Raw genomic sequence first — 13,662 nt, forward strand, 5'->3', positions numbered from 1 at the left:
AGCATCTGCAGCGAGGAGGAGCGGGACGGGGGTTTGGGACGCGTCGGGGGAGGGGCCGGGGGGGAGCGAGGCTTCAGGCCGGCTCTGCTGGGGGGCCGGCTGAAGGCGCTGCTCTCAGACGGCTGAAAGCCTCGCGCTCCCCCGCTTGCCGGAGACCCCGCCCCCCTCGCCGCCTTCTGCAGGCTCTCCACCGCCTGCATGTGGCCCTGCGTCTCCTCCAGAATCTTCTGGGCCAGCTCCTGCGGGTCCAGCTGTCCCACCGGCACCGTCCTCTCCTCCTGGGACTTCACCGTGCTGTCCGTCTCCGTGCTGGACTGGTCCGACTCCGAGCTGCTCGCCTTCCCCGTCCTCCGAGGGGGACAGCTGTGGACCAGAAGACACCAGAGTCACACGGACGTCGAGCCAACAAGGGCTTGAGTACTACGACGCGAGGGACAAGGAGACATGAAGATGTGGGGACGAGGAGACACAGAGACAAAGAGCAAAATAGACAAGGAGACATGTAACACATCTGTAATTGACTTAAAGAGAGGATCCGTCCGTCCGTCTCTTCAGGATGTCTCTGTCCATCAAGACATTCCTGAAGAGGACCAGGTCTTTGTCTCCTCACACTTACGCGTCCTGCTCGGTTCCGGAGCCGTTGGGGACCTTTGGCGGCGGCGCTTTAATCGGCGACGTCGGCGTGCTGACGCTTCCCCTGGAGGAAACGGTGAGCGGGTACCCGTGACCCCCGTGACCCCCGGCGGACCCCCTCCTGGCTCCGCCCCTCCCGGTCCGGTGTCCCCCAGGCAGGGGCAGCGTGTCGCAGTCCCTCCTCCCCCGCCCCAACGGCTCACTGCTTATAATGGAGTACCCCTCGTACTCCTCCTCCCCGCCTGCTCCTCCTCCTCCTCCTCCTCCCCCCCCGGGATTGGTCAGTCGACCTCTCGGTCGCTGGCTGGTGACGTCACTCCCGGCGGGCTCGGGCCGCGACAGGAAGCTGAGCGAGGAGGCGAGGGAGCTGAGGCTGTAGACGGAGATGGCGTCGCAGGAGAGGTTGTCCGGGCACGCCGGGGGCAAGAAGGAGGGCTGGGGGGGGTAGCCCCCAAAGGAGAGGGGCAAGGAGTGGGGCTGGGAGGCGCACTGGGAGGAGGACAGGGACTCCAGGGAGGAGGAGCTATCCATGCTCAGACGCTTGGGGAGCTCCGTGGAGTCTGAGGGAGGGGGGGGGGGGGGGGGGGTATGAGGGGGGGGGGGTAGAAGACATTTGAACATCACACAAAGCGACTTCTTTTGTCTCCATGAATCAGTTTGTTCAAAGCGGCTTCATTCTCACCAAAGAGGGCCAGAAGCGCCTGCAGGGCGAAGTGCACCACGCGCCGGCTGGCCTGCTTCCCCGTCTTCAGCAGCACCTCCTCCTGACCCACCTCGCACAGGTCGAACCCTGAGGGGGAGGGGGGCGTGGGGGGGGGGGTATTTCACTTCAAACTGAGCAGCAATAAGCTTTCGTTATTTACACATCGATGGTCATTTAACTCACCGAGCGCCGCCAGGAACTCGTGGCAGCCCGGGAGCCTCCAGAGCTGCACGCTAATGGCCACCTGGACGGGGGCCACAGAGAAGTCCTGCTCGCGGTCGCCCGGCTGCAGCTGCACCATCACCTGGTGGAGCTGTGGGGGGGGGGGGGGAGAGAACGCACAGGTGGGACATGCGGCCTCTCAGGGGAGGAACTCACACGCTTTTAACGGTGGGAGGCGGCGAGGGTGGGGGGGGGGGGGGGGCGGTACCTTGTGGATGAGCTGCTCCCCGGCCTCGGACACGGTGACCAGCTTACAGAGGGCCTGCAGGGCCGGGGGGGTCAGACCTGAGGAGGGCAAGCACACGGTTCACGTCTCTCTGCAGGTGCATGCGTCACCAGGTTGCAGATCCCAGATGGGGGGGGGGGGGGGGGGGGGGGGGGGGGGGTGTCCTACCCAGCAGAGCCTGCAGGGTGGTGCTGCACTGCTGCAGCCGGTCCCCGGGGTCCGAGGTGGGGAAGAACACCGCGGCGGGGGGCCCGGCGCCGCCCACCGAGAAGTCCAACCGGAAGCCCACCGCGGAGAGGAGCGCCTGCCAGCCGGGGACGCCGCCGACCTTCAGAGGGAGGAGGGCGTTAGTGCGTGGGGGAGGGGCGTCTGATGAAGACAAAGGGACAGTGTGGGGGGGGGGGGGACACAAGCAGACCTTGTTCTCCACGCTCTGCTGAGACGTGTACATGGGGTTGCTCTGGCCGCTCTGGATGCGCTGCAGAGATTTCTCCACCTGGAGGAGGAGACGCAGACATTTAAGGCTCCGTGTCCTGGTCCTCGGGGGCCCACGGACCCCCAACCCCTCATTGGGGGGTTTTAAAAAGTAAACAGATGTTGTTGTATTGTGTCAGCAGCTTTAAAATGTCCTTGTAATAACAATATTTATTTATTTGTAGCTCAAAGCTCTGAATTTAAATGTGAATAAAAAGTGAAAACCTGACTCTCAAGTGTAAGTAGAGTATGAATCTTAAACTTGTATTTAAAACAATCAAAACATTTAAAATGTTTTTTTTCAAATACTTCAAAAGACAGATGTGAGGATTGAGGATGTGTTTAAACGATTAAAAAGGAAAGCAGCAGATCGTAATATTGAAGACATTGGGAGCTTTATGTGTTACTTTATAATGGAACTTGTTCTGTGGAGTCAAACATCTCCCTCCATCAGGTGGAAGGTACCCAATGCGGACGTAGCGCTGACGGAGGGTCGGTGGAGGAGTTACATGAGGCGGCGGCGTCTCACCAGGTGCAGCAGCACCCTCAGGGCGTCCCTCGCTCTCTCCGGGTGCTGCAGGATCTCGGCGAGGGCCTGAGCCACCAGAGACATGGGGCTGTTGAGCTTCACGTCGGCCCCCACCAGCATGTAGCCTGACACACACACACACACACACACCACACACATGTTAAACACAGGGGGTCGCTGGTCGTGACCCGGTGTGCCGCGTGGGGGGGGGGTCTGGGCTCACCGGCCCAGTTGGACGGGTGGGAGAAGTGCTTGCTGCTCTGCAGCGCCTTCATGGCCTCCGTCAGGGCGGCGCTGGCTTTGGTGCCGCCGAGGAGCGCCGAGTAGAAGGCGTGCGTGAAGAGCTTGGAGGCCGCCACGGGGACGGCCCACAGGGACACGCACACGCACCGCGCCCCCGCAGCCAGGAAGGCCCGGGTCAGACCCACCACGCCGTCGGCCGTCGCCCTGCCGCTGGACTCCGGGTACAACCTGCGAGGCCGAGGGGGTCAAAGGTCGGCTCACTTTTGGAAGGTTGAAGCGGCGCGTGGGGTGGGGGGGGTGGGGGCGTACCTTAGGACCACCAGCTTGACGGCCAGGCTCAGGTCCAGGATGTCGGCGGCCGTGAGGAGGAAGTCGTGAAGCGGCGGACTGTCGTAGGCGCCCTCCCCGTCCTCGCTCCCGTCCTCCGCCCCTCCCAACGAAGACGCCGACCCGCCGCGCGCCGGCCCCTCCCCCGGGCCGGGGGCCAGCACCAAGGCGGCGAGCTTCCAGGACACGTGGGTGGCGAAGTGGACGCACTCGGCTTGGCCCAGCGCCGCCAGCACGCGCTCCTTGGTGGCGCCGGCGCCGGTCAGGGGGCGGCAGCCCAGCTGCTCCCCCAGCCACAGAGCCTCGTCCTGGGCCGAGGGCAACGGGCCCCACAGCCAGCGGTCCATCACCGAGGGGGGCAGGCGAGGAGCCCCGACCACCGCCGCCACCGAGCCGCCGTCCGAGCACAGCGCGGGGCCCCCGCGGCCGGGGGGGGGCTGAGGGGGGGGAACATTACACATTTTACCTCAATAACACGTCTCCTTTCAGGCTAGTTGGAAGAAAACTGTTATTTATAAAGCCTCATTGCGTCCTTTAAACCTTCGCCCCCCCCCAGCCCTCCCCCCTACCTTGATGGCGGCTCCCAGGCTGCCTAACGAAGGCACCGAGATGAGGCTGAACCTTTCGTACAGGTACTCGTTGGAGGAGCTGCCTTTGAGCAAGGCGAACGGGACGAGGTACAACTCCCCCTCCAGCACCAGCACCAGCTGCCTGTGGCGGCCCACGGGTCCACTGCTGTGCATCAGCGCCTGGGGGGGGGGGGGGGGAGACCGATGGGGGGGTCATAGGAGGAAGGTGAGAGAGAAGGAGTGCAGGGAAGCAGCCTGCTGGCACACTCACCCCCTCCATGGGCGCTATGAGCAGGTCGTACAGGGCCCGGAGGGGGGGGGCTCTGCTCAGGGCGCCTTTCGCCGGAGACACCGTGGAGCTGTAGAGGCTCGTCATGCTCTGACAGCTTCTGTTGACCACACACACACACACACACACACACGCACACACGCACACACGCACACACGCACACACACACACACACACACACACGCGCACACACACACACACAGTTGGAGATCTGTTTCGTGAGCACAGGGTTCGTCCTCTGGGGACCAAGAGGACGTTCAGATCCGACCTGTTGAAGAGGTTGTTGCGGGACACCATGCGGAGGTACCCGGTGGGGTCGTGGTTCAGCTCCTCCAGGTGGTGCTCCAGCAGGTCTCCTGCCTCGCTCTCCGTCTCGCTGCTGGAGCCCAGCCTGCCAGGTGGACACGAGGGGGGCGGGGCTTAGGACCACCAGGAGAGCGAACATGTGGCGAGCGCGGCGAGAAGGACCGACCTGCTGTGACGGCTGTCCACGCCCAGAGCCTCCCTGGCGTTGCTGATGTACTGATCCAGAGACAGAGGACCCCCCCCCCCTCCTCCTCCTCCTCCTCCGCCCTGCGGACTCCCACCATCGTGATCCTGGAACCTGTCCAGGCCGGATTCTCCCACGTACACCTCGTTGAACTTCACGATTCCTGCCGCCGCATTTCGGGAGGAAAAAAAAAGATCTTATTAACATCTGTTTGTAAAGAATCCATTTTAATTGTTAACGAGGGGACCCCAAAGAGGGGGGAAAACAAGAGGTCACAGAGGTCAAACTGGAACAGCCGGTTCCCGTTTCAGCCTGAAGGGGGCGCAAGAGTCCTCAAGACTCACATCATTATAATAAGTTACACAAGTAAATAATAAAAAATAATAATATATAATGAAATTTGATTAATTTCTTCTATCTATGGAATGTTCTGTGTGTGTGTGTGTGTGTGTGTGTGTGTGTGTGTGTGTACCTGTCCCTGGGGATATCAGCCAGCTGTACAGAAACCCCCCCGCCAGGGAGAAGTAGAGGACCAGGCTCCGCTGCCCGTTCACCGTCTCCAGGACGTGCTCCACGGTGACGGGCCCGTAGGGGTCGGAGGTCGGCCCGCCCCCCTTCTGCCGCTCCACCAGGAGGTCGGCGAAGGCTCGCGTGCGGCCCCGCTCCGCCGTGGCCAGCGCCTCGTCGTGGCGCCCTTGAACGCAGCACAGGAGGAGATCGATGAGGAACAGAAGGTCCAGAGGGGACCTCAGCTCACGTTTCTATTCTCATCATTTCAGGCCGGTTCAAATCCCGCAGGGGACCCCGGACTTTACAGGACCACTCAGAACTCTGCAGCATAATACCTCACGAGGGATTAAAACACACATATGTGAGCATAAACAACGTGGGGGGGGGGGGGGGGGGTTCACCGAGGCTGACGAGGACCCTCTGGAGGGCCTGGTTTGAGGCGGTCTGCAGGTCGAACAGAGACAGCTTGCAGTCGGTGCTGTGCTGCGTCTCCCCACGGATCGCCTCGAACAGCACGGAGGACCTGTACAACTGGAACGCACACACACACACGCACACACACACACCCACACACACACACACACACACACACACACACACACACACACACACACACACACACACACACACACTGCGTGAGGCGCAGCGCTGATGACCACCGGGGGGCAGCACAAATACACAAGCAGAAATACGAGCTTCAGTACAGTAAGCAATGACAACAACAGAGCTACCTCACATGCTGCAGTACATAGAAGTACTCGCATTAAAGTACTTCAAAGTCCCCTTTAATACCTTTATCTGGAAAGAGTATATATACGTGTTTGTGTAATTTGAGTACTTGAAAATGTGGTCATGAGGAAAAATAGTTATATTATCATACTGAATATGTTCGAATGTTGGATTGTAGTATTGATTTAACTTGTTTGCAGCTACACACACGCACACACACACACACACACACCTGGTGCTGAGCCTCCTCCAGGTTCCCTCCGGCCCACAGAGAGAGGCCGAGGCCATGGCGAATCTTTGCTTCATCTTCTCTCCGACCCAACTGCTCCGACAGACGCAGACCTGAGGAGGAGGAGGAGGAGGAAGAAGAGGAGGAGATCAGACGCTGCTGATCCCAGTCGTTTGTTACGTCACATCCTCCATCCTTGCATCCTCCGTCCTTGCATCCTCCATCCTTGCATCCTCCTTCCTTCCCCTGTTTCCTCCCACTGAGCACAAGCCGAAGACGTCTCTTGTCTTCTGTCCGTCTCCTTTCATCTCCTCCTGACAGTCGCTGGGGGCCGTGATTACTCCTCATCAGGCCGGGTGGAGACTCATCTAGTTCTCTCTCACCGTGGGGGGGTAGGGGGGGGTTAACGGGAGGCGCCCATAACGGCGTTTCTCCGTCCTCACTTCATCTCTTGGTGAGTTAATGATCAATTAAAGTCAGGAGGATGTGGGGGTTTAGTGACGAGTCCTTCAGGGCCGGAGGAGCTCAGTCTCAGCTTTGGATGTGCGCATGTTTAAGTGTAGAGAAGAGACGAGTGCCCCCCCCCCCCCCCCCTCAGATCAGACAACGGGACTCTGAAGTTGATCCTTTTTACTCTTTTTGCCTCTTTGCAGACGATTTGTGTCTCTTTCGTAGTTGTGTTTTGTGTCTTTTGGCATGTGTCTCGTTGACAGGGGGCGGCCTCGGGGAGAAGGGAGGGGTGTGGGGGGGGGGGGGCTCAGCATTTCCATTTTGCCGCAGGATTCTTTTTTGAACAAGGAATCTTTAAAACTGGGGACTACGGGAGCGAGTTTCAAAGAGGAGTCACGAGGAGGAAAAGTCAAATCAAAACGAGAATATTGAGGAGGAGCCTGAAGCCTTTTTTCACCGGCTTTTCATCCCGACTTTATTGGTTCGTGTCAGACTGCAAGCGCTGTCAGACACACTCTGCATTCAGGTGGAGTTACTACATAAGTGCTCATTGTTCGATGGTGCACGAGGACGAGCTTGTAACATTTATGGGTTTGCAGTCACCTCGCTGCATGACACCAACTTCAGTGTCAAAAAGCCTTGCAGAATGTTACCGTATCTGCTTTGGAGTGGATTCATTGGACCTTGTTGCTGGTCCGGTGTGGGTGCCTCGCTAGTTATTGAGCTAGCATGCCAATTATCACCATTCTCTAATGCTACGCTAACATATAAGTTAGATTAAATTGAACCATTTTAGATCACAGAAGAGGTCAAATTGTGAAGCTTTTGGAACAAACTGAGGATGACGTCCAATCAGGAAACCTGCAACGTTGAACCCAGAGTTAAAGCGGCTTCCTCACCTTCCTGCAGGTACATCACGGCCTGGGCGTAGTTCTGCAGGGCGTGGTGCGTCCTGCCCAGGCTCCCGTAGGCGAGCGTCTTGCCGACCAGGTCGCTGGTCTGCGCCGCCACACTCAGGTGCTGCTCCTGGAAGACCACGGCCCGCTCGTACTTGCCCAGGGCCTCGTAGGTCAGCCCCAGGTTCCCGTAGGCCCGGCCCTGGCTCCTCACGCACCCCGTCTGCTCGGCTATCTCCAGCGCCCTCTGGTGCCACTGGGGCAGGAGAGCCTGTTACTGAGGGCCCTAGTGGGGCTTCTAAGGAGGCACCGCTATCTCGCCCGCAGCCCTGTGTCTGTACGCTAGATGTGAGGCTACCGGCGTTAGCTTAGCATAGAGACGGGAAACTGATGGAAACAGCTGGCTCCGCACAGGACGTTCCGGATTACTCGCAGAGATCATTAAGTCTCTGCTGATTAGTAGTTTCCAGCCTTATGCTAAGCTAAGCTAAAGCTTGCCTTAATTTAATAACATCCATGATATCATATCCACATTTGTTTTTCATTCTTTCTGAGTGGTGTCAGTCTCGTCAGAATCCATGTACACATATGGGATGAGTCTGCACCGACCTGCAGCGCCGTCTCGTGGTCGGCCATCAGCTGGTAGACGCCTCCGAGTGCATCGCTGGCCTCCGCCTCCAGGGCTTTGTCCTGACATGTAAGGGCAGGGTTCACTACATCTTTTCCGTGTCACGTGCGTCTGACCACATGTTCAGAGCGGCCAGAGGAGGCCGCAGGGACGCATGCTCACCCCCGCCGCGCGGGCGATGCTCAGCTGGTGCTCCAGGCAGGACAGCGACTGCTCGTAGTTGCCCAGCTGGCTGTGCAAGGTGCCCAGCTCCCCGTAAGCCTGGGCCTTTCCCCCCCCCTCGCCGCCCAGCTCGTGGGCCACCACCAGACGCTTCTCCAAGCACACCAAGGCCTGCTGGAGGCTGCCCATGGATCTAAAGGGGGAGGGGGGGAAGTAAAGCACATGTAGTCTTTAAAGTACATATTACAGTCCTGTAAAGCGCAGACCTCCTGTGAGCAATTCAAGCAAAGCAAAGTTTAATAATTTAGATCCCGGGCTGTAAAGCCAGTGTCTTCAGAGAGGAGGAGTAGAAACATGGAGATGATTCAGAAACGTTCCTCTCGTTCTCGCTCCAGAGAGACGCTCCGTTAAGCCCCGTTCTTCTTCTTCTTCTGTGGTTTCACAGGAGGGAAATGTGTACTGAAACTTCCCCTGCTGCCGTCTCTCATTGCCAGAATTATTAAATATATATATATATATATGACGGTAAATTAAAACGTCTAAGATGAAAGCGCGTTTTTGTGTCACGAGTTCTCCTGGCAAACTAATTGGAGATCACAGAATACAAATGTAGCTACAAAACTAACAGAATGAAAGCCTACGGCGTGGAATGGACCCTCTGAGGGACTAATGCAACAAACTCATGTTGAAAAGTAGTTCACATGTTCTCGGATCCTAATCTGTAAAGAAGAACATATTTATAATTCATTTGACTAAATGCAAATGATGTACTTCAGCTGCAGTCCCAATGCAGGGCAGCAGGAAACAAACACATTAAATGAGTTAAAGATAGAAAATCATGTATAAACTGAGACAGCCAAAAATATAATTACAATCCAGCTATAAGACAGTTAATAATGGTGGAAACCTCCGGGTCTGAAGCGCTGTCTTGAAGCTGCATTCTCTCTACTGACCACCAGGGGGCGACTCCTCTGCTCCTACGGAACAGTGGGCTTTGGTCTTCTCATCTGAAGTTACCTGTGTGCACTGCCGAGTCCCCTGTAGGCCTTCTCCTGGTCCTGGACGTGGTCCAGGCTCTGAGCCACCGCCAGGTACTTCTCGTAGTACTGAATGGCCTCCTCGTGGTCCCCCAGAGCCTCGTAGCAGTCCGCCAGGTTCCCGAAGGCCCGGCCGCGGTCCAGCACGCTCTCGGTGCCGCTCAGCTGCTGCAGCGTGGCCAGCTGCTGCTCCAAGTAGCCGATGGCCTCCTCGAACACCGCCATGTTCATCTTGGTGATGCCCATGTTGCCGTGGACCTGCGCCTCCAGGCGGGCGTCCCTGAGTCCCTGCGCCAGGCCCAGCTGGGCCCGGTAACACTGGAAGGCGGTGGCGTAGTCGCCCAGCGCCATGTGCACGGCCGCCAGGTGGCCGAGGGCGCGGCACTCCCCCTGCTGATCGCCCAGGTCCTTTCGCGCCGTCAGCTCCTGGCTGTGGAAGGACAAGGCGGCGTCCAGCTGACGGAGCAGCCTGACGGAGACCAGAGGGCAAAGAGGCGCTAAGAGAAGAAGAAGAAGAAGAAGAAGAAGAAGGAGACCTGCGGCCGCTTTAGTCACCTGTGGACGGATCCCAGGGCCGAGTAGGCGTCGGCCTCCATCCTCTGATCGCTGACCTTCTGAGCCAGACTCAGCTGCTGCTGGTGGAACCTCAGCGCCGCCGCCAGGTCGCCCCGACACACGCACACGTCGCCAAGGTTACCGAAGGCCCTGAACACCGCCTGCTGACAAACGCGACCACGTGGTCAGCGACCGCTTCGAGGCTCAACAACAACAACAACAACAACAACCACAAGCGCAGGAGGGAGGGGGGGGGCGTCGACCTGCGTGTTGTCCAAGGCCTGAGCCAGAGAGAGCAGGCCTCTCTGACACTCCTCCGCCTTCTTGTGCTCCCCCAGGGCTTTGTGGGCCAGGCCCAGGTTACAGTAGGCCTTGGCCTGCGAGAGCTTGTCCTGGAGGTCCTTCGCCAAGGCCAGGTCCTGCTCGTAGTACCTGGGGAGCGGACGGAAGGAGAAGCAGAGCGTGACGTCGGAGGTCCTCGGCCCCCACCCAACCGATAAGAGCAGTTTGAGGTTCGACGGACGGGGAGGGACTGGGGGCTCTGACCTGACGGCGTCCCCGTACTGGCCGAGGCAGTAGTGAGCGTAGCCCAGGTTGTGGCAAACCTTCCCCTCCCCCTCCAGGTCCTGCAGGCCGGGGGCCAGAGCCAGGTACTGCTGATAGTAGGGCAGGGCCTGGGCGTACTCGCCCCTCCAGCTGTGGAAGTTGCCCAGGTTTGCTGCAGAGGAAAGAAAAAAAACACTTTAAAACCCACTGTTAAAGGAACCCCCCCCCCCCCCGAAGCTCCTCTGGTCCGGCTTGCCTAGCGCCCTGGCCTCGCTGGGGGCGTCCCGGAGCTCGCGCGCGATGGCCAGGTGGTGCAGGTAGTGCTGGAGGGCCTGGTCCTGGGCGCCCAGCGCCTGGTACGCCACGGCCAGGTTCCCGTGCGTGGAGGCCTGGGACGGCCGGTCGTTCACCTGAGAGAGAGAGACGTCACATGGTGCTGCTCCTCGCCCGGGGGGAGGCGTGGGCGGGGGGGGGGGGGGGGGGGAGGCGCGGCTCACCTCCACAGAGATCTGCAGCTCCTGGCGGTGGAAGCGGACGGCCTGGTCGTAGACGCCGAGCGCGTGGTGGGCGTTGCCCATGTTGCCGTAGGCCCGCCCCTGGGCGGCGTGGTCGCTCAGCTCCTGGGCGAGGGACAGGTGCGCCTTGTGGAGCTTCAGCGCCTCCTCGTACTCGCCCTTCATCTGGTGGATGATGCCTGAGAGGCGAGAGCGGGATTCCATTAAAGGGCGTTTAATGGTTATTGTCGTTTAACGAAGACGGAGGAGGAAAAGTTTTAAAATGGAACAAAGTCCAACGAAAGTTCTTCATCGTGACCGACGTCCAACGCGAGTTCATCCGAAATTAAGGAGAAGTCGGAAACGTGGTAAATTCCCCAAATGAAGCGAGATATAAATAACTTGTGAGATACGGGAGCAAAGCAGTGAATAATTCAAAAGCTTCAGTGGGAAAATTCCACAAAAGTGAATAATAATCCGTCGTTTGGGGTCGTTCTGCAACCTGTAGAACACGTAGAGTCCGATTGATCGATTGATCGAGACGAGTCCGGGTCAGTATCCCACTGAGGTTCTAAGACATTTGGGACATTTGGGACACGTGAGACGTTAAATAAAGAGTCCTGTAAGTCCTAAATCTGTCTGCAGGTTTTACTCTTCAAGTAAATGTCGACACAAAGCTGTGTTACATAGAAATATGTACAATCTAATCTCCCCTTTTCTACTTCCTGTTTCTAAAGAAAACATTTGAATTAAAGCGACATAAGTGAAAACTTAGAACAAGACAATTTCACACAATGCTTATTGATGCACCCATTCTCCAGAATTATTATTATAATCAATGAGGATTCAGCCACGAATAAATAAAAAATAAATATAAACACAGGAACATAAAAAGGTGTGATGAATTTAAAACAAACAAAAGCCCACTGAACAAAGGGAAAATAAAACTAGTCACACAGAAGCAATTCATTAAAATTAATAATTGCATCTTTAAGTGGAAAATTAAAGATAAGTGTTGAACGTGGAAAAAAGTAATTCACGCTCCGCGAACCTCAAAGAATAATAATTCATTCGGTTTATCTTTGTTTTTCACTTTCAGTTGTGTGATTGAAGGAAGCGAGGAGAGGAGGAGGAGGGGGAGGAAAAGGAGGAACAGGTGCATGAGGAGCAGGAGGAGCATGATGAGGAGGGGCATGAGGAGAAGGGGGATGAAGATCATAAGGAGGAGGAGCATGAGGAGCATAAGGAGGAGGAGGATGAGGAGCATAAAATGGATGAAGAGGGTGAGGAGTATAAGGAGGAGGAGGATGAGGAGTATAAAAAGGATTATAAAAAGGAGGAGGAGGGTGAGGAGCATAAGGAGCAGGAGCATGAGGAGCATAAGGAGGAGGAGGGTGAGGAGCATAAGGAGCAGGAGCATGAGGAGCATAAGGAGGAGGAGGGTGAGGAGCATAAGGAGGAGGAGCATGAGGAGCATGAGGAGAGGAGACCTGGCTCATCGGGCCTCCTCTTAGAGGATTACTGCAGCCTGCGGACTTGGCGTGATCATCTGGTTCCTCTGAAGCTCTGCACACACGAGCTTCTCTGAGGCGTCAGCAGCTCTCTGCAGGAAGGTGTGACCCCCCCCCCCCCCCCCCCTGTCCTCCCCCTCACCCCCCCCCCTGAAGATTAGAGGTGTAAAAAGCCAGGTGAGATGTGATGGTGCTCAGCAGAGAAAAGAAAAGAATGTGATTTAAGGAATAAAGACACTGCATTCAGTCACAACTTTATATCTAATAATATATATTTATTCATTTAGAGAGGAGAGGAGGAACAAACAAGGTAAGGAGAAGGTGAGATAAAGGAGGAAAGGAGGAAGAAACAGAGAGGAAAGGAGAAAGAAACAAGAGGATCAAACAAAGGAGGAGAGGAAGAAGAAAGGAGAGAGGAGGTGATGAAACAAGAGAAGAGGAGGAAGGAACAAGAGAGGAGGTGATGAAACAAAGGAGAGGAGAAAGAAACAAGAGAGGAGAGGCTGAAACAAAGGAGGAGAGGAGGACGGAACGAGAGAGGAGAGGAGGAAACAAAGGAGGAGAGGAGGAAGGAAACAAAGGAGAGGAGGAAGGAACGAGAGAGGAGAGGAGGAAACAAAGGAGGAGAGGAGGAAGGAAACAAAGGAGAGGAGGACGGAACGAGAGAGAAGGAGATGAAACAAAGGAGAGGAGGAATCGCTGATCACCGTGGCGACCTCTTGTCGGTGGAACATCAAAGAAGACCTTCCAGGAGACCCGGAGCAGGGCTCCGAGCTCCGGTTACCGCGGTAACGCCCGCTCAGCGCCAGAGTCGGGTTCCCCGGCCTCTCAGATATCACCGCGCCCGCAGAAACCAGAACCCCGTTAATAAATCATGAGCGCTGATTGGTCCAGAGAGGCAGCAGGACGTCACATGACCCACGGCCTGTAGTCACAGCAGTACTATGAAAGCCTGCTAGTTAATTATTGATTATTTATGATTATATTTAGTAAAGCATCATAACAGGCCGATCCATTTAAACGAGGATTTCAGAGAGGTACCCGATGCCGCCGGTCCATCGGGTCCAGTCAGTCAATCGTTACCGTTACCGTGGCGACGGCAGGAGAAAACAAAACATCATTGTTTTACCATGCAAGAAGGTTTCTTCAGTACAACTTTGAGGTACTTGTACTTTACTTTAGTATTTACATTGATGGAATTCTATATTTC

At 56.7% G+C, this 13,662-nt stretch overlaps 1 protein-coding gene across 1 annotated transcript in view; it reads right to left on the reverse strand.

Moving 5' to 3' along the window:
- ttc28 (tetratricopeptide repeat domain 28) overlaps nucleotides 1-13,662 on the reverse strand; it is a 41,782-nt gene that overhangs the window by 1,033 nt on the left and 27,087 nt on the right. Inside the window, 26 exon segments of the mRNA XM_037484251.2 lie at nucleotides 1-363; nucleotides 617-1,193; nucleotides 1,316-1,423; nucleotides 1,520-1,649; nucleotides 1,767-1,843; nucleotides 1,953-2,112; nucleotides 2,203-2,280; nucleotides 2,788-2,912; nucleotides 3,011-3,258; nucleotides 3,340-3,794; nucleotides 3,927-4,106; nucleotides 4,198-4,315; nucleotides 4,484-4,606; nucleotides 4,688-4,868; nucleotides 5,178-5,399; nucleotides 5,617-5,746; nucleotides 6,177-6,286; nucleotides 7,523-7,775; nucleotides 8,129-8,209; nucleotides 8,310-8,502; nucleotides 9,327-9,815; nucleotides 9,902-10,062; nucleotides 10,165-10,333; nucleotides 10,448-10,619; nucleotides 10,704-10,857; nucleotides 10,945-11,141. Of these exon segments, the coding sequence (XP_037340148.2) occupies nucleotides 1-363; nucleotides 617-1,193; nucleotides 1,316-1,423; nucleotides 1,520-1,649; nucleotides 1,767-1,843; nucleotides 1,953-2,112; nucleotides 2,203-2,280; nucleotides 2,788-2,912; nucleotides 3,011-3,258; nucleotides 3,340-3,794; nucleotides 3,927-4,106; nucleotides 4,198-4,315; nucleotides 4,484-4,606; nucleotides 4,688-4,868; nucleotides 5,178-5,399; nucleotides 5,617-5,746; nucleotides 6,177-6,286; nucleotides 7,523-7,775; nucleotides 8,129-8,209; nucleotides 8,310-8,502; nucleotides 9,327-9,815; nucleotides 9,902-10,062; nucleotides 10,165-10,333; nucleotides 10,448-10,619; nucleotides 10,704-10,857; nucleotides 10,945-11,141 (5,254 nt within the window).

The sequence above is a fragment of the Pungitius pungitius genome, chromosome 18 (assembly GCF_949316345.1).
Source record: "Pungitius pungitius chromosome 18, fPunPun2.1, whole genome shotgun sequence".
Taxonomy (NCBI): domain Eukaryota; kingdom Metazoa; phylum Chordata; class Actinopteri; order Perciformes; family Gasterosteidae; genus Pungitius; species Pungitius pungitius.